This window comes from Salmo trutta, chromosome 31 (assembly GCF_901001165.1).
Source record: "Salmo trutta chromosome 31, fSalTru1.1, whole genome shotgun sequence".
NCBI lineage: Eukaryota > Metazoa > Chordata > Actinopteri > Salmoniformes > Salmonidae > Salmo > Salmo trutta.
The window spans coordinates 44,226,370-44,252,756 of NC_042987.1; the positions used below are offsets into that span (position 1 = coordinate 44,226,370).

General features: G+C 43.1%; 1 protein-coding gene across 1 annotated transcript; it reads right to left on the minus strand.

Annotated features, from left to right (window-relative positions):
• Nucleotides 1-344: 344 nt before the first annotated feature.
• Nucleotides 345-24,393, minus strand: LOC115170256 (vimentin A2). Its single transcript, XM_029726658.1, has 9 exons — nucleotides 23,736-24,393; nucleotides 23,211-23,271; nucleotides 17,813-17,908; nucleotides 9,959-10,123; nucleotides 6,932-7,057; nucleotides 6,503-6,723; nucleotides 3,744-3,787; nucleotides 3,499-3,584; nucleotides 345-1,609 (listed from the first exon to the last, which is right to left on the minus strand). Exons 1-9 carry the CDS (start codon nucleotides 24,281-24,283, stop codon nucleotides 1,559-1,561), a joined length of 1,398 nt encoding a protein of 465 aa, XP_029582518.1. The 5' UTR covers nucleotides 24,284-24,393; the 3' UTR covers nucleotides 345-1,558.
• Between the last annotated feature and the right edge of the window lie 1,994 nt (nucleotides 24,394-26,387).

Consider the following 26,387-nt stretch of genomic DNA (forward strand, 5'->3'; position numbering starts at 1 on the left):
ACGCAGTAGTTTGAGCTCAATAATAGTTACAACGTTGGTGTTATAATTCTGCTTTAATACCCTCCACTCTCTCATCAGGAAAACTGCCTGGAAGTCCAGAATTTCCATTCCCATTAGGGGGAACAAGTTGTTTAGGAGTAATCAGCAAGAATTAGGTCAGCTCAACAGTAGAGGTACTGTAACAAGTTGAGCCAAAATTAAACTGTTGAGGAGAAACCACCATGAACTAGGTCAGCTCAACAGTAGAGTTACTGTACGTTTCAGAGAACTGCAAATGGTGGCCTTATGGCACAAAGGAAATGAAGAGGATTTAGTACGTCGAATAACTTCCCTGAGACCGAGGATGTCTTTCTACCAGTTTTATTGTTGTTTTTTTAGATGAAGACAGTGTTTAATGTGTTGCTCTTCCGCTAGACTGACAGATGCAGGCCGTGAAGGACGGGCAAGCTGGTTCATTCAGACAAATAATAATATTGTATCTGGTAACATTGACAGGTTTTTACAGAGTTTACAAAATATTGCTGTGACGATGAATGTAATGTTTCTGCCTACTCTATAGTCTCTGTATTCCCACAACAGGTGGAAAATTCTAGCAGGCTCACACAGTAACAAGACACTTGAAGCAGGCTTGGCAGGGTGTTTGCTGTGGGTAAGTAGCCCTGTCTGGGTGTTTGCTGTGGGTAGGTAGTCCTGTCTGGGTGTTTGCTGTGGGTAGGTAGTCCTGTCTGGGTGTTTGCTGTGGGTAGGTAGTCCTGTCTGGGTGTTTGCTGTGGGTAGGTAGCCCTGTCTGGGTGTTTGCTGTGGGTAGGTAGCCCTGTCTGGGTGTTTGCTGTGGGTAGGTAGCCCTGTCTGGGTGTTTGCTGTGGGTAGGTAGCCCTGTCTGGGTGTTTGCTGTGGGTAGGTAGCCCTGTCTGGGTGTTTTCTGTGGGTAGGTAGTCCTGTCTGGGTGTTTGCTGTGGGTAGGTAGTCCTGTCTGGGTGTTTGCTGTGGGTAGGTAGCCCTGTCTGGGTGTTTGCTGTGGGTAGGTAGCCCTGTCCGGGTGTTTGCTGTGGGTAGGTAGCCCTGTCTGGGTGTTTGCTGTGGGTATGTAGCCCTGTCTGGGTGTTTGCTGTGGGTAGGTAGCCCTGTCTGGGTGTTTGCTGTGGGTAGGTAGCCCTGTCCGGGTGTTTGCTGTGGGTATGTAGCCCTGTCTGGGTGTTTGCTGTGGGTAGGTAGCCCTGTCTGGGTGTTTGCTGTGGGTATGTAGCCCTGTCTGGGTGTTTGCTGTGGGTAGGTAGCCCTGTCTGGGTGTTTGCTGTGGGTAGGTAGCCCTGTCTGGGTGTTTGCTGTGGGTAGGTAGTCCTGTCTGGGTGTTTGCTGTGGGTAGGTAGTCCTGTCTGGGTGATTGCTGTGGGTAGGTAGCCCTGTCTGGGTGTTTGCTGTGGGTAGGTAGGTCCAGAAACATAATCCAGATATATAACAACAGATATATTGTTTATGGCTGTGGGTTATAGAAATAGAATCTAGATAAAAATATCATCTATGTTTTTCTGTGTTGTAGAAGGCTGGTTTCCTGTTTCTAGTTGAAGACATCGATGGGGTCATCATGATTCATGGACTCATTGATCACCTGTCAGGGAGGGACAGAGAGGAAACAGTTAAACACCTGGTCAGACTCATTGATCACCTGTTGGGGAGGGACAGAGAGGAAACAGTTAAACACCTGGTCAGACTCATTGATCACCTGTCGGGGAGGGACAGAGAGGAAACAGTTAGCACCTGGTCATAACTGGACTCTGTGGCTCAGTCAGAGCATTGCACCGAGGGTCTTGGGTTCCATTCCGTTATATGCGTGACTCTTAGTGGCTTGGATGAAAGCATCTGCTAAATGGGATACTTGTTAGGCTACCTAGGCTTGAGAGTGTCCCACCCCTCTACCCAGAGTGTTAGGCTACGTAACCCAGAGTGTTAGGCTACGTAGCCCAGAGTGTTAGGCTACGTAGCCCAGAGTGTTAGGCTACGTAGCCCAGAGTGTTAGGCTACGTAACCCAGAGTGTTAGGCTACGTAACCCAGAGTGTTAGGCTACGTAGCCCAGATTGTTAGGCTACGTAGCCCAGAGTGTTAGGCTACGTAACCCAGAGTGTTAGGCTACGTAGCCCAGAGTGTTAGGCTACGTAGCCCAGAGTGTTAGGCTACGTAGCCCAGAGTGTTAGGCTACGTAACCCAGAGTGTTAGGCTACGTAACCCAGAGTGTTAGGCTACGTAGCCCAGATTGTTAGGCTACGTAGCCCAGAGTGTTAGGCTACGTAGCCCAGAGTGTTAGGCTACGTAGCCCAGAGTGTTAGGCTACGTAGCCCAGAGTGTTAGGCTACGTAACCCAGAGTGTTAGGCTACGTAGCCCAGATTGTTAGGCTACGTAGCCCAGAGTGTTAGGCTACGTAGCCCAGAGTGTTAGGCTACGTAGCCCAGAGTGTTAGGCTACGTAACCCAGAGTGTTAGGCTACGTAGCCCAGAGTGTTAGGCTACGTAGCCCAGAGTGTTAGGCTACGTAGCCCAGAGTGTTAGGCTACGTAGCCCAGAGTGTTAGGCTACGTAACCCAGAGTGTTAGGCTACGTAGCCCAGATTGTTAGGCTACGTAGCCCAGAGTGTTAGGCTACGTAGCCCAGAGTGTTAGGCTACATAGCCCAGATTGTTAGGCTACGTAGGCCAGATTGTTAGGCTACGTAACCCAGAGTGTTAGGCTACGTAACCCAGAGTGTTAGGCTACGTAGCCCAGAGTGTTAGGCTACGTAGCCCAGTGTTAGGCTACGTAACCCAGAGTGTCCAACCATTCTGCGTGAAACGTGCTTTGTTGATTCAATCCAAAAAGTCAGATTTAATTGTATTTTTTCGTATTTTTATTTTTTAAAGCTCTGTTGACAGAGTGCCACATTCTACCAGCGACTTTGATGATTGTACATGTGGTGTTCATCTGTAAAGTTGTTTGTGCGTGTCGTAAAAATCTAGATTACTGTACATGAACACGACACCAGCTGAATTACATGTGAAAGGTTCCGCTCACTGCACCGTTGACGTAACACAGAGAAACGCTTGTTTTTCGGATAAATCTTTTGAAAAATTACAGGAATTTATATGATAAGCGTATAATAAAATATGAAAATACTACATGCCATGTCTCAAAATCTATATCCAGCTTAGCCTCTATAGCCTTAATTCTCTCACAGCATCCAGCCTAGTTGACACAATGCTATTTTCTGGCCTCCATTTGATTTAGTCACCCTAGTCTTGGCCATCCTACAAGGGTAGAAACTCCCAAGGACATTTGAATGGATTATGATAGAGATGTGGTTTGGACCATTGATCCATCCCTGGTCTGTGTGTCTAAAACTGAGGCTCAGAGTTACAGACCAATCAACCCAGTGAACAGGGAATCGGTGTGTCTCAGGTGGTTGTGGGTTTCGATTGTCACGGGCCACCAGAACCAAAAGCTTTCAGAAGATGGACGAGCTGACCGTACCTGTCCATCTCTGGTCTCGATCGTCTTGATCAGAACCTTTTTGGACATCGTGGTTTCAACCGTGGGTCTGGAATCCATCATGGTTTCTATAGCGACAGATGACAATGAAGAGAGGAGTTTTTCAGCATATTATTGATTATTGATACAGCATATTATTGATACAGCATATTATTGATTATTGATACAGCATATTGTGAAGTGATTTCTAAACGTTGGTGAGCGAGTATCTACGGAACAGGACCCACCTCTCAGGTTTAGGGAGGAGAAGTTTGGCAACGGAGAGGTGATTCTGAAATGAGAGGAAGAACATGGAACCTTTGAGTCAATCAGTATTCTTTGTTTCCTCATCTCAATGTCCTTCATCGTCATCACTATCATCACCATCATCATCACCATCACCACCATCACCACCATCATCATCATCACCACCATCACCACCATCATCACCACCACCATCATCACCACCATCATCACCACCACCACCATCATCATCATCACCACCATCACCACCATCATCACCACCACCATCATCACAATCACCATCATCACCACCACCATTATCACCACCACCACCATCATCACCACCACCATCATCACCACCACCATTATCACCACCACCATTATCACCACCATCACCATCATCACCACCACCATTATCACCACCACCATTATCACCACCACCATTATCACCACCACCACCATTATCACCACCACCATCACCATCACCACCACCATTATCACCACCATCACCATCCTCATCATCACCACCATCATCATCATCCTCATCATCATCCTCATCACCACCACCATCCTCATCACCACCACCATCACCACCACCACCACCATCCTCATCACCACCACCATCACCATCCTCATCACCACCACCATCATCACCACCACCATCACATCACCATCATCATCACCACCATCACCATCCTCATTTCACCACCACCATCATCATCATCCTCATCACCATCCTCATCACCACCACCATCATCACCACCACCATCACCATCACCATCATCATCACCACCATCACCATCCTCATTTCACCACCATCATCATCATCCTCATCATCACCACCATCATCATCATCACCACCACCACCACCATCCTCATCATCACCACCATCATCACCACCATCACCACCACCATCCTCATCATCACCACCATCACCATCCTCATCACCATCCTCATCACCATCCTCATCACTACCATTATCACCACCATCATCATCACTACCATCATCACCACCACCATCACCACCACTCGTAAAACTGACTATCCTACCGATCCTTGACTTTGTCATACTCAGCAAATTGGACTCAACAAATTGGATGCAGTCTATCACAGTGCCATCCGTTTTGTCACCAAAGCCCCATACACTACCCACCACTGTGACCTGTATGATCTCGTTGGCTGGCCCTCGCTTCATACTCGTCGCCAAACCCACTGGCTCCAGGTCATCTATAAGTCTTTGCTAGGTAAAGCCCCGCCTTATCTCAGCTCACTGGTCACCATAGCAGCACCCACCCGTAGCACGCGCTCCAGCAGGTATATTTCACTGGTCATCCCCAAAGCCAACTCCTCTTTGGCCGCCTTTCCTTCCAGTTCTCTGCTGCCAATGACTGGAACGAACTGCAAAAATCACTGAAGCTGGAGACTCATATCTCCCTCACTAACTTTAAGCATCAGCTATCTGAGCAGCTTACAGATCATTGCACCTGTACACAGCCCATCTGTAAATAGCCCATCGAACTACCTCATCCCCATATTGTTATTTATTTATTTTTGCTCCTTTGCACCCCAGTATCTCTACTTGCACATTAATCTTCTGCACATCTACCATTCCAGTGTTTAATTGCTATATTGTAATTATTTCGCCACCATGGCCTATTTATTGCCTTACCTCCCTTATCTTACCTCATTTGCATACACTGTATATAGACTTTTTCTACTGTATTATTGACTGTATGTTTTGTTTATTCCATGTGTAACTCTGTGTTGTTGTTCTTGGCCAGGTCGCAGTTGTAAATGAGAACTTGTTCTCAACTGGCCTCCTGGTTAAATAAAGGTGAAATAAAAAAATCTAAAGAATCACCATCACCATTATCACCACCACCACCATCAACACAACCATCACCACCATCATCACAACCATCACCACCATCACCATCACCACCATCATCACCACCACCATCATCATCACCATCATCACCATTATCACCACCACCACCATAACCACCACCACCACCATAACCACCATCACCACCACCACCATCACCATCACCACCACCATCACCATAATCACCATTATCACCACCACCACCACTACCATCATCACCATTACCACCACCACCATCACCACCACCACCATCACCACCACCACCACCATCATCATAACCACCATCACCACCACCACCATCACCACCACCACCATCATCACCATCATCATCACCATTATCACCACCACCACCATCATCACCATCATCATCATCATCACCATTATCACCACCACCACCACCATCACCATCATCATCACCATTATCACCACCACCACCACCACCATCACCACCATTACCACCACCATCACCATCACCACCACCACCATCACCATCATCATAACCACCATCACCACCACCATCACCACCACCATCACCATCATCATCACCACCATCACCACCACCATCATCATCATCACCACCATCACCACCACCATCACCACCATCACCATCACCACCACCATCATCATCATCACCACCATCATCATCATCACCATCATCCCCATCATCCCCATCATCACCATCAACGTCATCTGCTCTCCTCTCCCTCCAGTAGTTTCCTGTAGGTAGCTATCTCTATGTCCAGGACCATTTACCTGCTCTCCTCTCCCTCCAGTAGTTTCCTGTAGGTAGCTATCTCTATGTCCAGGACCATTTACCTGCTCTCCTCTCCCTCCAGTAGTTTCCTGTAGGTAGCTATCTCTATGTCCAGGACCATTTACCTGCTCTCCTCTCCCTCCAGTAGTTTCCTGTAGGTAGCTATCTCTATGTCGAGTGCCATCTTGACATTGAGGAGATCCTGGTATTCTCTGAGGTGTCTGGCCATCTCGTCCTTCATGTTCCTAATTGCCTCCTCCATACCACTGATGTTGTCCTGGTAACCAGACGACTCCATACTGAAGTTCTCCTCCATCTCCCTCATCTGGCGCTCCATAGACTCATTCTGAGAGGAGGAGAGGGGAGAGAGAGAGACGAGAGAGGGGATAGACAGAGGGGGAGAGAGAGGGGATAGACAGAGGGGGAGAGAGAGAGAGGGAGGGAGGGGGAGGAGAAAGAGCAGGTAGAGGGAGAGCAAGCGAGTGCCATCACTCAAACAGAAAATGCTGACTCACTAGACAGATTCCTCTTAGTGTGACAGGTGCTGTACTCACGCTTCCCTTCAGGGCATCGATCTCACAGGTGAGTGCCTGCACCTGGCGTCTGTAGTCGTTAGCCTCCTGCTTAGCAATCCGTAGAGACTCGTTGTTACGGGCTGCAGAGTCAGTCAGGTCAGCAAACTGCAGACAGGAGAGATAGACCTGAGACTGTGAATAGGCATATCTTAACACTGTACAGGAGAGATAGACCTGAGACTGTCAATAGGCATATCTTAACCCTGTACAGAAGAGATGGACCTGAGACTGTCAATAGGCATATCTTAACACTGTACAGGAGAAAGACTTCAGGAGACAGTAGAGGGAGGAAGTCCCCATCCACATCGACAGGGCCGCAGTGGAGAAGGACAAAAGCTTAAAGTTTCCCGGCGTACACATCACTGACGATCTGAAATGGTCCACCCACACAGACAGCGTGGTGAAGAAGGCGCAACAGGGCCTCTTCAACCTCAGGAGGCTGAAGAAATTTGTCTTGGCACCTAAAACCCTCAAACTTTAACAGATGCACAATTGAGAGCATCCTGTCAGGCTGTCACAGGAAGGCCAAAAAGATCAAGGACAACAACCACCCGACAGTAACTCCTGCAGAGTGTTGGGTGAAGACAGTAACTCCTGCAGAGTGTAGGGTGTAGACAGTAACTCCTGCAGGGTATAGGGTATAGGGTGTAGGATGCAGACAGTAACGTCTGCAGCGTATAGGGTATAGGGTGCAGACAGTAACTCCTGCAGGGTGTAGGGTATAGGGCGCAGACAGTAACTCCTGCAGGGTGTAGGGAATAGGGTGTAGACAGTAACTCCTGCAGGGTGTAGGGAATAGGGTGTAGACAGTAACTCCTGCAGGGTGTAGGGAATAGGGTGTAGACAGTAACTCCTGCAGGGTGTAGGGTGTAGACAGTAACTCCTGCAGGGTGTATGGTGTAGACAGTAACTCATGCAGGGTGTAGGGTGTAGGGTGTAGGGTATAGGGCGCAGACAGTAACTCCTGCAGGGTGTAGGGTATTGGGCGTAGACAGTAACTCCTGCAGGGTGTAGGGTATAGGGAATAGGGTGTAGGCAGTAACTCCTGCAGGGTGTAGGGTATAGGGAATAGGGCGTAGACAGTAACTCCTGCAGGGTGTAGGGTGTAGACAGTAACTCCTGCAGGGTGTAGGGTATAGACAGTAACTCCTGCAGGGTATAGGGTGTAGACAGTAACTCCTGCAGGGTGTAGGGTGTAGGGTGCAGACAGTAACTCCTGCAGGGTGTAGGGTGCAGGGTATAGGGTGTAGACAGTAACTCCTGCAGGGTGTAGGGTGTAGACAGTAACTCCTGCAGGGTGTAGGGTGTAGACAGTAACTCATGCAGGGTGTAGGGTGTAGGGTATAGGGCGCAGACAGTAACTCATGCAGGGTGTAGGGTATAGGGTGTAGACAGTAACTCATGCAGGGTGTAGGGTGTAGGGTGTAGACAGTAACTCATGCAGGGTGTAGGGTGTAGACAGTAACTCATGCAGGGTGTAGGGTGTAGGGTATAGGGCGCAGACAGTAACTCATGCAGGGTGTAGGGTGTAGGGTGTAGACAGTAGCTCATGCAGGGTGTAGGGTATAGGGTGTAGACAGTAACTCATGCAGGGTGTAGGGTATAGGGTGCAGACAGGCACTCCTGCAGGGCAGTGGTCACCAACCTTTTCTGGGTCAAAATGCAAGCTGAGATCTACCGCTCAGATTTATTTTAAACATGACTTTTTTAAACAAACCTAAACCTATGCCACATTAACCAATTGAAAACATGTATGTAGCAATGGGGTTTGTGCAGTATAGGGTGTAGGGTACACTGTAAGGTGTAGGGCACAGTCTACCTTAGACTTGTACCAGTCTACAGACTCCTGTAGGGTATAGGGTGTAGGCTGTAGAGTATATGGAACAGCCTACCTTAGACTTGTACAAGTCTACAGATTCCTGTAGGGTATAGGGTGTAGGCTGTAGGGTATAGGGTGTAGGGTATAGGGTGTAGGGTATAGGGTGTAGGGTATAGTGTGTAGGCTGTAGAGTGTAGGCTGTAGAGTGTAGGGAACACTACTGGACTACTGCTGTAGGGTATAGGGTTAGGGTTAGGGTTAGGGGACTACTGCTGTAGGGTATAGGGTTAGGGTTAGGGGACTACTGCTGTAGGGTATAGGGTTAGGGTTAGGGGACTACTGCTGTAGGGTATAGGGTTAGGGTTAGGGGACTACTGCTGTAGGGTATAGGGTTAGGGTTAGGGGACTACTGCTGTAGGGTATAGGGTTAGGGTTAGGGGACTACTGCTGTAGGGTATAGGGTTAGGGTTAGGGGACTACTGCTGTAGGGTATAGGGTTAGGGTTAGGGGACTACTGCTGTAGGGTATAGGGTTAGGGGACTACTGCTGTAGGGTATATGGTTAGGGTTAGGGGACTACTGCTGTAGGGTATAGGGTTAGTGTTAGGGGACTACTGCTGTAGGGTATAGGGTTAGGGTTAGGGGACTACTGCTGTAGGGTATAGGGTTAGAGTTAGGGGACTACTGCTGTAGGGTATAGGTGTCACGGCTGTCGAAAGGATCGGACCAACGCGCAGAATGGTTGTAGTTCCACATATTTATTTATTCCGTGAAACGTTTGCAAGACACCAAAATACTTGTATCAACAAAACAACAAACCGTGACGCAGAGAGAAACAAACACTACGTACTCAAAAATTAATCACCCACAAAACCCAGGAAGAAAAACCCCTACTTAAATATAATCTCCAATCAGAGGTAACGAGGAGCAGCTGCCTCCAATTGGAGAGCAACCCAAAAAACAACAACATAGAAATAGAAAAACTAGAACTTAAACATAGAAATAGAAAACATAGAAAAACACAAAACACCCCTTGTCACGCCCTGACCACTCAACTATAGAAAATGACCTCTTACAAGGGTCAGGACGTGACAATAGGGTATAAAGTGCAGACTACCTTAGACTTGTACCAGTCTACAGACTCCTGTAGGGTATAGGGTATACTGTAAGGTGTAGGGCACAGCCTACCTTAGACTTGTACCACTCGTCTGACTCCTGCATGTTCTTGGAGGCCAGGTTCTCGTACTGAGAGCGGACGTCCCTGAGAGCGCCCGTCAGGTCTGGCTTCACCACATCAATGTCCATCTGCACCTGCTGCGACACCTGCACCTGAGACTGCAGCTCCAACAGCTCCTACAGACAGGGGTCAGAGGTTAGAGAGGGGTCAGTACCTGAGACTGCAGCTCCAACAGCTCCTACAGACAGGGGTCAGAGGTTAGAGAGGTGTCAGCACCTGAGACTGCAGCTCCAACAGCTCCTACAGACAGGGGTCAGAGGTTAGAGAGGGGTCAGTACCTGAGACTGCAGCTCCAACAGCTCCTACAGACAGGGGTCAGAGGTTAGAGAGGGGTCAGCACCTGAGACTGCAGCTCCAACAGCTCCTACAGACAGGGGTCAGAGGTTAGAGAGGGGTCAGCACCTGAGACTGCAGCTCCAACAGCTCCTACAAACAGGGGTCAGAGAGATCCTATGAATTAGGTTTGAAGAGTTAGAGAGGTAACTTTTGTTAACTCTGAGTTCATCTCGGGATAGCCAGTCATACGAATGAGGCCCAGCTTTAAGCCAGGTAAATTTCTATGGCAACAAATCCTTCAGAACTAACCTGCTCCCGGGCAGGCTAACTCACAGCTAACCTCACTTAACCTGAATGAAATGACTGAGCCGCGAGTTGAGGACCAATGAAATCAGATTCCCTCCCTCTAGGAAAGGTTGCGTCATCATCCCCTTTATTTGAGGAAGACGACTAATGAAATATTTGACAAATTAAATGTGTGTAAAAAAAAATTGTACTATTAAAATACCTACCACATTATATAGCAATGACAGAATGCATTTGAAACTTCTGGAATTGTAAAACTTTTGTATGACATAATAGCATTTATTTTATCGATAGGAAAAGGTGCTTGAGCATTGATGAGCACACCAAAGACGGCATTAACGATAAGTCAGAAAATAAAGACGGCATCAACGATCAGTTATAAAATAAAGACGGCATTAATGATAAGTCACTCAATAAAAATGATTAACGATAAGTCATAAAATAAAGATGGCATTAACGATAAGTTATAAAATAAAGACGGCATTAACGATAAGTTATAAAATAAAGACGGCATTAACGATAAGTTATAAAATAAAGATGGCATTAATGATAAGTTATAAAATAAAGATGGCATTAATGATAAGTTATAAAATAAAGACGGCATTAACGATAAGTTATAAAATAAAGACGGCATTAACGATAAGTTATAAAATAAAGACGGCATTTCTTAAAGCCTATTTCACACCATAGCCTGCTGAATTTGCAAGATAAGATTTTTCATTTTGATTTCAGGCACAAATAAATGTGGCACTGACAAGGGCTGTGGCGGTCATGACATTTTGTCAGCCGGTTTCAAGCAAATAACTGCCGGTCTCACGGTAATTGACCGTTAATTAACATAAACACGTTTAGAATCTCCTGGCTTCCTGCAGGCCTTTGGAACATCTACATTTTAAAAAGTCTAATAAATCCATGTAACATAGCAAACACCTTCACAATAAATACATTATTTATTTTAGACAGGTCTAAAGAAACATGATATGAAGAACACGTAGTCTATTTCAGAAGAACAGAATAGCCTAACTCCGTGGTATAATAGAATTAGAATTCCGTGGTATTATTTTATAGTATGAAGAATACAGTTGATCAAAGCTGAATAAAATAGAAAGGATATTTTATCCAAATTATTTCCAAGGAGGTGCGCACATGCGGCTAGTCTTTGTTGAGCGGTTAACAATGAAACAGGTCCACTGTTTAGATGTTTAATACATTCTAAGGCTCATGATGGGACTAATGATGATTTGAAAAAAGCTGAAAGGCATGATCTCTGCTCTGTTTCTTACGCAGGCTGCACACACTTCATCAGTCTCTCATTCACAATTTGACAAGCACTTGATAATATTCTCACCAGGCCTCGAATTTCCCAGCGGCATCCCCCTTGTGTGGCTGTAATGCCCCCTAAAATATCTCAGCTCCAAAGTAGGTTACTACTTTACTGAAGACAGACACAACGTCCTTCGTATCCAATTCCGAGGTGCATATTGAAGATGTTAGAAGAACTGTCCACATTTACTTTTCGTCAGCCAACAAGATGGGTAGGCCTAAAGAACAGCAGAAGCACGAGCCTATGTCAATCTACTATCCCCCATAGTACAAAAGTTTACTTATTCATTGAGGCTGATGCAACAGATTAGCTTAAAATGTTGCTAAACTATTAGGCTACTTCTTCACATTATTAGCACAGCAATGTGCGCACGGCAGTAGGCTACGAGCACGAATGTTTTAAAATGCAATCAATTAGCGGGAAAACATTTTCTCAAAAGTTACCGCAAATTATGATGTAATGCTTTATTTTAAAGGTGCATTTTAATGGTGAAAATTATCTTCCCCAAACAAGAAACTCACACGCTACGTACAGTTGAAGTCGGAAGTTTACATACACCTTAGCCAAATACATTTAAACTCAGTTTTCACAATTCCTGACGTTTAATCCTAGTAAGAATTCCATGTCTTAGGTCAGTTAGGATCACTACTTTATTTTAAGAATGTGAAATGTCAGAATAATAGTAGCGACAATGATTTTTTGGGATGGGATGTTGTTCTTCAGCTTGCAAGGGTCCCCCTTTTCCCCCCCAAACATAACGATGGTCATTATGGCCTAACAGTTCTGTTTTTGTTTCATCAGACCAGTGGACATTTCTCCAAAATGTACGATCTTTGTCCCCATGTGCAGTTGCAAACCGTAGTCTTGCTTTTGCTATGGCGGTTTTGGAGCAGTGGCTTCTTCCTTGCTGAGCAGCCTTTCAAGTTATGTCGATATAGGGCTCATTTTACTGTAGATATAGATACTTTTGTACCTGTTCCCTCCAGCATCTTCACATGGTCCTTTGCTGTTGTTCTGGGATTGATTTGCACTTTTCGCACCAAAGTATGTTCATCTCTAGGAGACAGAACGCGTCTCCTTCCTGAGTGGTATGACGGCTGCGTGGTCCCATGGTGTTTATACTTTGTACAGATGAACGTGGTACCTTCAGGCGTTTGGAAATTGCTCCCAAGGATGAACCAGACTTGTGGAGGTCTACAAATGTTTTTCTGACGTCTTGGCTGATTCCTTTTGATTTTTCCATGATGTCAAGCAAAGAGGCACTAAGTTTGAAGGTAGGCCTTGAAATACATCCACAGGTACACCTCCAATTGACTCAAATTATGCCAATTAGCCAATCAGAAGCTACTAAAGCCATGACATCATTTTCTGGAATTGTCCAAGCTGTTTAAAGGCACAGTCAACTTAGTGTATGTAAACTTCTGACCCACTGGAATTGTGATACAGTGAATTATAAGTGAAATAATCTGTCTAAACAACTGTTGGAAAAATGACTTGTGTCATGCACAAAGTAGATGTCCTAACCGACTTGCAAAAACTATAGTTTGTTTAACCTGTTGGGGATAGGGGGCAGTATTTGCACGGCCGGATAAAAAACGTACCCGATTTAATCTGGTTACTACTCCTGCCCAGTAACTAGAATATGCATATAATTGATTGATTTGGATAGGAAACACCCTAAAGTTTCTAAAACTGTTTGAATGGTGTCTGTGAGTATAACAGAACTCATTTGGCAGGCCAAAACCTGAGAAGATTCCAAACAGGAAGCGCTCTCTCTGACTATTTCTTGGCCTTCTTGATCATCTCTAACCAAAACAGGGGATCTCTGGCATAACGTGACATTTTCTAACGCTCCCATAGGCTCTCAGAAGGCGCCAGAACGATGAATGGTGACTTTGCAGGCCATGGCTGAACAACAGTAGCGCATTTGGATAGTGGTCGATCTGAGAGCAATGAGACTGAGGCGCGTGCACGCCGACACATGCCGACACCATGTTTTTATTTTTTGGTCTTTGAACGAAAACAGGGTTTCCCGGTCGGAATATTATCGCTTTTTTACGAGAAAAATAGCATAAAAATTGATTTTAAACAGCGTTTGACATGCTTCGAAGTACGGTAATGGAATATTTTGAATTTTTTTGTCACCCTTCTTTACCCTTCGGATAGTGTCTTGAACGCACAAACAAAACGCCGCTATTTGGATATAACTATGGATTATTTGGAACCAAACCAACATTTGTTATTGAAGTAGAAGTCCTGGGAGTGCATTCTGACGAAGAACAGCAAAGGTAATCAAACTTTTCAAATAGTAAATCGGAGTTTGGTGAGTACCACACTTGGTGGGTGTCAAAATAGCTAGCCTGTGATGGCCGGGCTATCTACTCAGAATATTGCAAAATGTGCTTTCACCGAAAAGCTATTTTAAAATCGGACATAGCGAGTGCATAAAGGAGTTCTGTATCTATAATTCTTAAAATGATTATGTTTTTTGTGAACGTTTATCGTGAGTAATTTAGTAAATTCACCGGAAGTGTTCGGTGGGAATGCTAGTCACATGCTAGTCACATGCTAATGTAAAAAGCTGGTTTTTGATATAAATATGAACTTGATTGAACAAAACATGCATGTATTGTCTAACATAATGTCCTAGGATTGTCATCTGATGAAGATCATCAAAGGTTAGTGCTGCATTTAGCTGTGATTTGGGTTTATGTGACATTATATGCTAGCTTGAAAAATGTGTGTCTGATTATTTCTGGCTGGGTACTCTGCTGACATAATCTAATGTTTTGCTTTCGTTGTAAAGCCTTTTTGAAATCGGACAGTGTGGTTAGATTAACGAGAGTCTTGTCTTTAAAATGGTGTAAAATAGTCATATGTTTGAGAAATTGAAGTAATAGCATTTCTAAGGTATTTGAATAACGCGCCACGGGATTCCACTGGCTGTTGAGTAGGTGCAAGCGTCCCACTGGCCCAGAGAGGTTAACAATACATTTGTGGAGTGGTTGAAAAACTAGTTTTAATGACTCCAACCTAAGTGTATGTCAACTTCCAACTTCAACTGTGTGTGTGCCAGTCAGGCTACACCGTTGTAAAGGAGTTTAATGTGCTTCATTTTAAGATGCTATTTAGGTGTGATACGAACCTTATTAAACATATAGGACTATGGGCTACTAACCTTATTAAAACATATAGGACTATGGGCTAGGCTACATGAGGTGTGATATGAACCTTATTAAAACATATAGGACTATGGGCTACTAACCTTATTAAAACATATAGGACTATGGGCTACTAACCTTATTAAACATATAGGACTATGGGCTACTAACCTTATTAAAACATATAGGACTATGGGCTACTAACCTTATTAAAACATATAGGACTATGGACTACTAACCTTATTAAAACATATAGGGCTATGGGCTACTAACCTTATTAAACATATAGGACTATGGGCTACTAACCTTATTAAAACATATAGGACTATGGGCTAGGCTACATGAGGTGTGATATGAACCTTATTAAAACATATAGGACTATGGGCTACTAACCTTATTAAAACATATAGGACTATGGGCTACTAACCTTATTAAACATATAGGACTATGGGCTACTAACCTTATTAAAACATATAGGACTATGGGCTAGGCTACATGAGGTGTGATACTAACCTTATTAAACATATAGGACTATGGGCTACTAACCTTATTAAACATATAGGACTATGGGCTAGGCTACATGAGGTGTGATACTAACCTTATTAAACATATAGGACTATGGACTACTAACCTTATTAAACATATAGGACTATGGGCTACTAACCTCATTAAAACATATAGGACTATGGACTACTAACCTTATTAAACATATAGGACTATGGGCTACTAACCTTATTAAACATATAGGACTATGGGCTACTAACCTTATTAAACATATAGGACTATGGGATACTAACCTTATTAAAACATATAGGACTATGGGTGATACTAACCTTATTAAACATATAGGACTATGGGCTACTAACCTTATTAAAACATATAGGACTATGGGCTACTAACCTTATTAAACATATAGGACTATGGGATACTAACCTTATTAAAACATATAGGACTATGGGTGATACTAACCTTATTAAACATATAGGACTATGGGTGATACTAACCTTATTAAACATATAGGACTATGGGTGATACCAACCTTATTAAACATATAGGACTATGGGCTAGGCTACATGAGGTGTGTGACTATGATTTGAAAAAATGAAATTACATTTACATTTAAGTCATTTAGCAGACGCTCTTATCCAGAGCGACTTACAAATTGGTGCATTCACCTTATGATATCCAGTGGAACAACCACTTTACAATAGTGCATCTAAATCTTTTGAGGGGGGGGGTTAGAAGGATTACTTTATCCTATCCCAGGTATTCCTTAAAGAGGTGGGGTTTCAGGTGTCTCCGGAAGGTGGTGATTGACTCCGCTGTCCTGGCGTCGTGAGGGAGCTTGTTCCACCAAATGCAATGTTTCTTGCTTTACTGCACATGCTGAACAACATTCACAAGTGATCAAATCTAATCAAATGTTATGGGTCACATTTTGCCTTTACCTCCCTTAACTCACCTAATTTGCTCACATTGTATATAGCCTTATTTTTCTACTGTATTATTGACTGTATGTTTTGTTTTACTCCATGTGTAACTCTGTGTTGTTGTATGTGTCGAACTGCTTTGCTTTATCTTGGCCAGGTCGCAATTGTAAATGAGAACTTGTTCTCAACTTGCCTACCTGGTTAAATAAAGGACTTGTTCTCAACTAGCCTACCTGGTTAAATAAAGGAGAAATAAAGAAATAAAAATAAAATAAAATACACGTTTAGCAGATGTTATTGTGTAGCGAAATCCTTGTTTCACAAGTGATAGGCTAATATTGTCACCCATCTTGATTTATTATTGTCTTTACATATACTAAATAATATATGTGTGACATTTGTTTTGATTTAGAATGGACCATTATGATGCACCTGTAACGAAACAGGGGCAGCAGAGGAAAAACACATGTCATCTATGCACTTAAATAGCAAATGAGGGACACTTTTTCCCGTGGTTTATTTTCATGCCAGCCAGGTAGGCTATACTCCTGTTGTAAAGAGAAGCAATGTGCTTACTATTAGGAAAGTTGAGAAATAAACATAGTAGGCCTAGCCTATAGAAAGCTGATGGGATCCTCCTCTTTTTAATAGAGGCCATCACTCTGTTTTCTCCCGCAATTGCATAGCCTATAGAAATGTTGGTCAACATGAGCTCTCATGAAGTGTTTGATTAGATTTTCCATTACATTTACATTGATGTCAGAGTGATTAGAGGGACAGTAGAGTGCTGAGTACCAGGCAGTTAGCTAGTTTGGTAGGTTACTAATGACCAGCAGCAGCATCAGAGCTTGGAGAAGCCTGGTTACCGTGACTAAACGGTCATGTGGAATTTGACTGCGGTCATGACTTGTGACTGCTGGTGTGGCGGTAATACGGTCATCCTAACAGCCCTAGCACTGACTCGCCCATGGATTGATGTTTCAGCATTGACTCAATGAAGTGTTCGGCATTCAACTAGCCAGGTGCGACACACTCGTACATTTACAAGCCCGCTAGAGTAAACTGCAGGCAGACGAGCAATTTCAACCGTCGTAGTACGGATAAAGTCTGAGCTGGAATGTGAAGCTAACTGAAGCTGGTTAGCTTTAGAAAACGCAGAGTAGATGTAGCATGTTTCGTAGGATATCCCTCTGGGGTTAGGGGTCAGGGGTCAAAGAAGGGGGAGGGTGTGTGAGAGATAGTGTGTGGGCGTGTCAGTGTTGTTGTGTGTGTGTGTGTTTACATCCGTGTGTGTGTGTGTGTTCTGACCTCATCGTGTAGTTTCTTCAGGAAGTTGATCTCCTCCTGAAGCGATTCCACCTTCCTCTCCAGGTCCAGACGAGACAGAGCTGCGTTGTCCACATCCTGAATACAATATGATGAACAGGGATAACCACACACACACATTTTCTTCATAGGTCAAGACAGAAATGTCCTCATGAAACTAATTATTTCTCTCTCGCCTCTCTTTCTGTAACTGACCGAGAGACTACCAGAGCCAGACGGGTCACATTGTGTTTCGCTCTGATAACCCTGGCTGGTCCCCCACCCATCCCTCCCTCCACCAGACAGAACTCCAGTGCCCTGCTATCCTCCCCTCTGCTCCATCTGTCTCCTACAGCAGCCAAAATACTTATCCCACTGCTGCCAAAATAGAGGCCTGGTCAGCCAGCCGTACTGACAGAGTCTCCTACAGCAGCCAAAAGACTTCTCCCACTGCTGCCAAAATAGAGGCCTGTTCAGCCAGCTGTACTGACAGAGTCTCCTACAGAAGCCAACAGCCAGTCACCTAGAGCCAGCCATCTCTACAGCAGGCTGTGGGCCTGAGCCAGGTCTGCCGTGGTAGACCCCATGATAAATATGGGTGGTATGGATCAGAAGCTCTGCAGCAGTCAGCCATCTCTATAGCAGGTCTGGATGGATGGATGGCTGACAGAGCAGGACTTGGCCTGTGGGGTCCACCCGGAGATCGGGCCCCTCAGATAGCATATGAACAAAATGTTTAGAATGACAGTAAATGAGCTTTAAAACAGCTTGAACATTTTTCTCTCAGCCTCATGGTAAAATGTGTAGACTCACAGGAAGTTAGCTCAGGGAATCTGGAATGTCGGGATAATCCTTGTCTGGCAGAAACATCTATTTTTATGGATTTTGAACTTAAAATGTACATTCAGGCAAATTTTATAAGAGAAAAGATTTGTTTGGGGAATTTTCTAAATACTTTCAATATTACTCATTTCTATGTCGGTGCTATGTCTGGAAATGCCCTTGTCCGGAGCAAAGGATACCAATTTCAAACTCTCCCAAATAGTTTGTAAAAAAAACAACAACAAAAAAACGGCCAATAATGGATATTAATGATCATATGTAGTTTCTTGCAATAGCCCTCTGACTTTAAATAACATTTTGTTCAAATGTTGATTCCTAAAAGATGTGTCCGTAGATTTGATCAACCGTCAGATTTGTCTAAAATCCTAAATGAATCAGGAATGAGCAGGGCCACCTATACCATAAGGACCCCGTTATGTCCTCATTACATCTAGTGCAACAAGACCATTCATGGTCTGGAACGTTCTCTACTGATGACAGATTTAAACAAACAAAATTGGAATCACCATGGTTACAACCATGAACTGTCACCTGCCTGATAGATTAAAATAGAACATTAACATTTCATTTGGAGTCGTAAAGCACCTGAGGAGAAACTGCAATGCTACTGTCTATACCAGCTGAATGAGGAAGAAAAATTACATTCTTGTCAACTCCGTCACTGATGGTTAAGATCGTTCTTAAGATCGTTTTTCTGGTCAGTATTCTGAAAAAAAATATTATAATCACTATTCTGCATAAACAATGGTAGTATTTGCTGTGCTGGACCTAAGGGATAATGTTTGCTTTATAAATGTTGATTGATGTTCTAAATCTAGCAAAATATGTCAAAATGCAAACGTTAATGAAATTAGCCCTGGAGCATCCAATAAATCAGTCCCCTCCTGTACTTCCTTTTTACTCATGACTGCACGGCCCGGCACGACTCCAACACCATCATTAAATTTGCAGATGACATAACAGTGGTAGGCCTGATCACCGACAACGACGAGACAGCCTATAGGGAGGAGGTCAGAGACCTGGCTGTGTGGTGCCAGGACAACAACCTCTCCCTCAACGTGATCAAGACAAAGGAGATGATTGTGGACTACAGGAAAAAGAGGACCGAGCACGCCCCCATTCTCATCGACGGGGTTGCAGTGAAGCAGGTTGAGAGCTTCAAGTTCCTTGGTGTCCACATCACCAACAAACAAACATGATCCAAGCACACCATGAAAGTCATGAAGCAGGCAAGACAAAACCTATTCCCCCTCAGGAGACTGAAAAAATTTGGCATGGGTCCTCAGATTCTCAAAACGTTTTACAGATGCACCATCGAGAGCATTCTGACTGGTTGCATCACTGCCTGGTATGGCAACTGCTCGGCCTCCGACCACAAGGCACTACAGAGGGTAGTGCGAACGGCCGAGTACATCACTGGGGCCAAGCTTCCTGCCATCCAGGACCTCTATACCAGGCGGTGTTAGAGGAAGGCCATGAAAATTGTCTAAGACTCCAGCCACCCTAGTCATAGACTGTTCTCTCTGCTACCGCACGGCAAGCGGTACCGGAGCGCCAAGTCTAGGTCCAAGAGGCTTATAAACAGCTTCTACCCCCAAGCCATAAGACTCCTGAACATCTAGTTAAATGGCTACCCAGACTATTTGCATTGCCCCCCCTCTCCACACCACTGCTACTCTCTGTTGTCATCTATGCATAGTCACTTTATTTAACTCTACTTACATGTACATACAACCTCAACTAACCGGTGCCCCCACACATTGACTCTGTACCGGTACCCCCTGTATATAGCATCCACATTGACTCTGTACCGGTACCCCCTGTATATAGCCTCCACATTGACTCTGTACCGGTACCCCCTGTATATAGCCTCCACATTGACTCTGAACCGGTACCCCCTGTATATAGCCTCCACATTGACTCTGTACCGGTACCCCCTGTATATAGCCTCCACATTGACTCTGTACCGGTACCCCCTGTATATAGCCTCCACATTGACTCTGTACCGGTTCCCCCTGTATATAGCCTCCACATTGACTCTGTACCGGTACCCCCTGTATATAGCCTCCACATTGACTCTGTACCGGTACCCCCTGTATATAGCCTCCACATTGACTCTGAACCGGTACCCCCTGTATATAGCCTCCACATTGACTCTGAACCGGTACCCCCTGTATATAGCCTCCACATTGACTCTGTACCGGTACCCCCTGTATATAGCCTCCACATTGACTCTGTACCGGTACCCCCTGTATATAGCCTCCACATTGACTCTGTACCGGTACCCCCTGTATATAGCCTCCACATTGACTCTGTACCGGTACCCCCTGTATATAGCCTCCACCCCCTGTATATATTGTTATTTTTTAATGCTCCTCTTTAATTACTTGTTACTCTTATTCTTATCTGTATTTTATTTAACGGCATTGTTGGTTAGGGGCTCGTAAATAAGCATTTCACTGTAAGGTCTACTACACCTGTTGTATTCAGCATTTCACTGTGAGGTCTACTACACCTGTTGTATTCAGCATTTCACTGTGAGGTCTACTACACCTGTTGTATTCAGCATTTCACTGTAAGGTCTACTACACCTGTTGTATTCAGCATTTCACTGTAAGGTGAAATGTTGTATTCGGCGCATGTGACAAATAAAATTTGATTCGAATTGAAAACAAAAATAAATTAGCAGATTTGTATGACATTTTTAAATAATCTAATGTTAGAATTTAACCCATCAGGTCCTTTAATAGCCGTTTACTGCAGTGGGTTAAATCAGGATCACACAGAGTGAATCTTGGTTATTCTTAAACAGATCTACTTTGAAACAAATGTATACACATCACGCAGCTAGTTATGGGCTTAAAGAAAGAAGACAACTGTACCATGTCAGATAGAGAGATGAAATGTATAAAATGTTTAGTTTGCATCCCGATATTACACTTCATATACGTCACAGAAGACTGAAATATAACAAAACCGCTTGACATAGAAACACTGGATTTTCCACGTAAAAAAAAGGATTTTGTTTATGAATTCTGATATTATGAAAAATATTAAAATCCTCTAGAGTCTAAGCCCAGTCTAAGCCCTGTCTAAACCCTGTCTAAACCCTGTCTAAGCCCCGTCTAAGCCCCGTCTAAGCCCCGTCTAAGCCCTGTCTCAGCCCTGTCTAGGGCTCCAAAATGAATTATTGGATGAAACATTGAATTTGGCATTACCTCTACTAGCCACTAGCAATAGAAACACAATTAATAACAGATAGTCCTTACTACTACTAGCCACTAGAAACACAATTAAAAACAGATAGTCCTTACTACTACTAGCCAATAGAAACGCAATTAATAACAGATAGTCCTTACTACTACCAGCCAATAGAAACACAATTAATAACAGATAGTCCTTACTACTACCAGCCAATAGAAACACAATTAATAACAGATAGTCCTTACTGCTATTAGCCAATAGAGACACAATTAATAACAGGTTCACTACATGGAACAACAGATAGTCCAAACAATAAATCAAAAGGAAGTGTGTTCTGAAGTGTCTGTCCTCTATCTGAGAAACAAGTAAGATTAGGGAAAAAAAATGTATTTATCCCCTTGTTTTAGGCACTAAACTATCTCCATAAATACTTCCATTCATTATTAAACTGGCACCGGCCCCCATTTTAAGATTCTTGTGAGGCATCCTAGGGCAGAATGCAGAACACCATGTTCATGAGAGTCTCAGCTTTCAATAGAGTGGTTACAATTACATTCCACCCATGATGCCACTAGAGGGCGAATTGGTCATTTGACTGCATTTACATGGTGTGATTGCTGATATGTTGATGGACCAAAGTATAGATTATTTATATTATTTAACATGTTGTATTATTAGGACAAATAATATCCTGTCTTTCAAAAATTCCTGATCTCTAAAACAGCATAGTTTTCTCTCAGCCTCATGGCAAAATGTGTAAAATAGCATGAGGATTAGCTATAAAACTGCACATTTTTCTCTCTGCCCATGAAAGAAAAACTATTATTTAAGCATGTTACTACTGCGCTGTTGGAACTAAGAACACAAGCATTTCACTACGCCCGCAACAACTGCTAAATATGTGTATGTGACCAATAAAATGTGATTTGATTTTGATTTGATTCATAAAACGCTCCAAACCAACTCATATTACATCAGAATCTCATTCTGTCTCTACACTCACAGAAACAAAAACTATCCCATTAATCTATATTTGCATCTTTGTTGTTGTTGTGAACAGCATTGCTCAAACAGGGATTTATGGAACAGTGGAAAACTAAAATCTAACATTGAGTGTAGAGACAGTATCCAGAATGAGTTTCTGATGTATTATGAGTTGGTTCAGAGCGTTTTATAACATGTTCTTATAAACATTTTCATAATGCATTGTAGTCAATGACAAGTGGTGACTCTCTGTAATGAAACAAAATATTTAAAACTACAAGCACAGAAACAGTGAAAATAAGGCCACATGTAAAACTGGGTGAACTTCCCCTTTAACTAAGATGTGTGGTAGTATGAACCTGTATCCTACCCCTCTGAAGCTCTGCATGGTGCTCTCCGATTCCTCACGCTGCATCATCTCTTCCTGCAGTCTGGAAAGCACAACACCATACTGTTACTGAGCATAATATCTTGTGTTAGAGAGTCCTTTCAACACATCCAAGAAGACTTTTAAAAGTGCATCAAAAGTGTGTAAAATCAGACCCCAATACAACATCAATAAACGGGCATTTCAACAACCACTACTCATTCAGACGTTGGTCTCACTAACTCACTGTGTCTGTCTGAGAATCGAATGAGGAGCACGCAATGCATTATTGAAAATAAAGTCATTACTAGCGCAACGAACCACACCTAGACCCCTTATTAAATAATGTTGACTCTAGGTGGTCCATTACTCAACAACTACCCGGGTAAACATGGAATATATTGGAATACATGTCTTGTAGTGCCATCATTGAATAAAACGTTTCATTGTGTAGGATATATCATGGTGATGAATTCCTCCATAACTATTCGGTAAACTATTCGGTAAACATGTAACTGATTGTCTTACTTCTCTCTGAGCCGGTCTATATCATCAGACAGGTTGTCCCGGTGCACCTCCACTCGCGCCTTCTCGTTCGTCAGCTGGTCCACCTGTCGCCGCAGCTCGCGCATCTCGTCCTCGTACAGGTCCCCGATGCGGGATCGGGATGTGCCCTTCCCTCGTAGCTGCTCGAGCTCTGCCTGCAGGATCTTATTCTGCTGCTCGAGGAACCGGACCTTCTCGATATAGCTCGCGAAGCGGTCGTTGAGCGACTGCATCTGCGCCTTCTCGTTGGTCCGGTTAGTCTTGAACTCGGAGTTCACGGCGTCGGACAGAGAGAAGTTCAGGGTCTCGGAGGACAGCCGGGGCATCGGGGCGCTGCTGCGGAGCCGCTGGGTCCTGGTTGCGTAGACCCCCGGGGCGGCGGAGGACAGGCCGAAAGAGACCCGAGAGGAGCGCACCGCCACCGGGTTGGAGTACAGCTGGCGGCTGGAGGAGTAGGAAGAGTGGCTCATGTTCCTTTCCCCGCCAAAATACTTCTTATAGGAGGACTGAGGACCACGGGCTGCTGTCATCCTGAGATGTGGAGCTAATTAGGTTACTAACTTTTAGTTCCTCTGGGTCTGGGTCTCGGTCCGGTCCTGTTTTGTTCTGTTCTGTCTCTCTCGTCACAGTTATGGTTCAGAGGACATGGGAGGGGTGTCACTGGGACCGTATTTATACCCCGGTCTTTATGCTAATGAGTTTGAGTGACAACAGGGAGTTTGAGTGACAGTTCGGACATCCTATCAAAAGGCTGATAAGATAGTTGGTGCCCAGAGACATGGATAACTAGACTTCACTTTTCCCATAGGACAAGCTTCATTCCTATTATACCTTCATCATTTGATCCATTATGGAAACGTCAAGGGGCAATGGCAGGTAACCTAGCGGTTAGAGAGTTGGGCCAGTTACCGAGCTGCCAGTGTACCCTTGAGCAAGGCACATAACCCTGATTGCTCCAAGGTTGCTGTTGATAATATTACACCCTGGCGGTGTGAAATAGGGCACGTATAAGCACCGCCTAATTATTAACATTATTATTATTATATTGTTATTATTATTATTATTATTATATTATTATATTATTATCATTATTATCATTATTATATTATTATTATCATTATTATCATTATTATCATTATTATCATTATTATTATCATTATTATTATCATTATTATTATTATTATCATTATTATTATTATATTGTTATTATTATTATTATTATTATTATATTATTATTGTTATTATTATTATATTATTATTATTATTATATTATTATATTATTATCATTATTATTATCATTATTATTATCATTATTACTATTATTATTATTATTATATTATTATTATTATTATCATTATTATTATTATTATTATCATTATTATTATTATATTATTATTATATTATTATATTATTATTATTATCATTATTATCATTATTACTATTATTATATTATTATTATCAATATTATCATTATTACTATTATTATATTATTATTATCATTATTATTATCATTATTATTATCGTCATTATTGTTATTATTGTTATCATTATTATCATCATTAATATTATTATTATCACTACGATCATTATTATTATTATTGTTATTATCATTATTACTATTATTATTATTGTTATTATCATTATTATTATCAACATTACTATTATTATTATTATTGTTATTGTCATTATTATTATCATTATTACTATTATTATTATCTTTCTTTGCATAATTTCTCAAAGAAATATAACTAATGTCACATTATGTGGCAATTGAAAGTCTGTAGAAAATGTTGAAATGTAACTTGTTCTTGAATGTTGAATTAGTCGTGTCTCTCCTCTTCTGCTGCAGGTTGCTACAGTCAGGAGAAAGACGTGCCATTGGAACATTCTAGTAATCTTCTTCTCCCTGTGGATTGTTCCTGGTGCCCAGGGAGTCTAACATACACAAAGAGAGATGCTATCCAGTTGCTAACACTAATCACATGACTGGATTACTGAGGACAGTTATCATAGCAACGCCTTTCTAATGCATTAGAGCTATGTTAGTCAGCCACGGGAGGAATCCTACAAATGTCCTGTGATCTTATTTAGTGTTTCTCTGGTGTCTGTCTAGTCATACGACACGTGTCCCTAATGGCACCCTATTCCCTATTTAGCGCACTACTTTTGACCAGGGGCCATAGGTAGTGCACTATATGCTAGGGGGTTACCAAATGGGATACAGACCCGCCTCTGTTGTCACACCCCAGAGTAGAGTTAGGTGTCTTAAAACCTGTTTGGGATAGGGGGCAGTATTGAGAATTTTGGAAAAAATATGTGCCCATTTTTAACTGCCTCCTACACCAACTCAGAAGCTAGAATATGCATATTATTGTTCAGGTTTGGATAGAAAACACTCTGAATTTTCTAAAACTGTTTGAATGGTGTCTGTGAGTATAACAGAACTCCTATGGCAGGCAAAAACCTGACAAGGTTTCATGCAGGAAGTACCCTGTCTGACAAGGAGTCGTGCGTCTTGCATCTGTTTATTGAAAAGTAAGGATCTTAGCTGTAACGTGACAATTCCCAGGGCTCCGATAGGCTCTCAGAACCCGGGAAATACCTGAAGGTTGACGAGGCAGGCTGAAACACATT

Bases quoted from the DNA above. Each gene is read 5' to 3' on its own strand.
- LOC115170256 (XM_029726658.1), bottom strand. From the start codon at position 24,283: ATGACAGCAGCCCGTGGTCCTCAGTCCTCCTATAAGAAGTATTTTGGC. The intron at 23,272-23,735 runs GTAAGACAATCA...TGTGCTTTCCAG, and splicing joins ATAGACCGGCTCAGAGAGAA to ACTGCAGGAAGAGATGATGC. The intron at 17,909-23,210 runs GTAGGATACAGG...TATTGTATTCAG, and splicing joins CCATGCAGAGCTTCAGAGGG to GATGTGGACAACGCAGCTCT.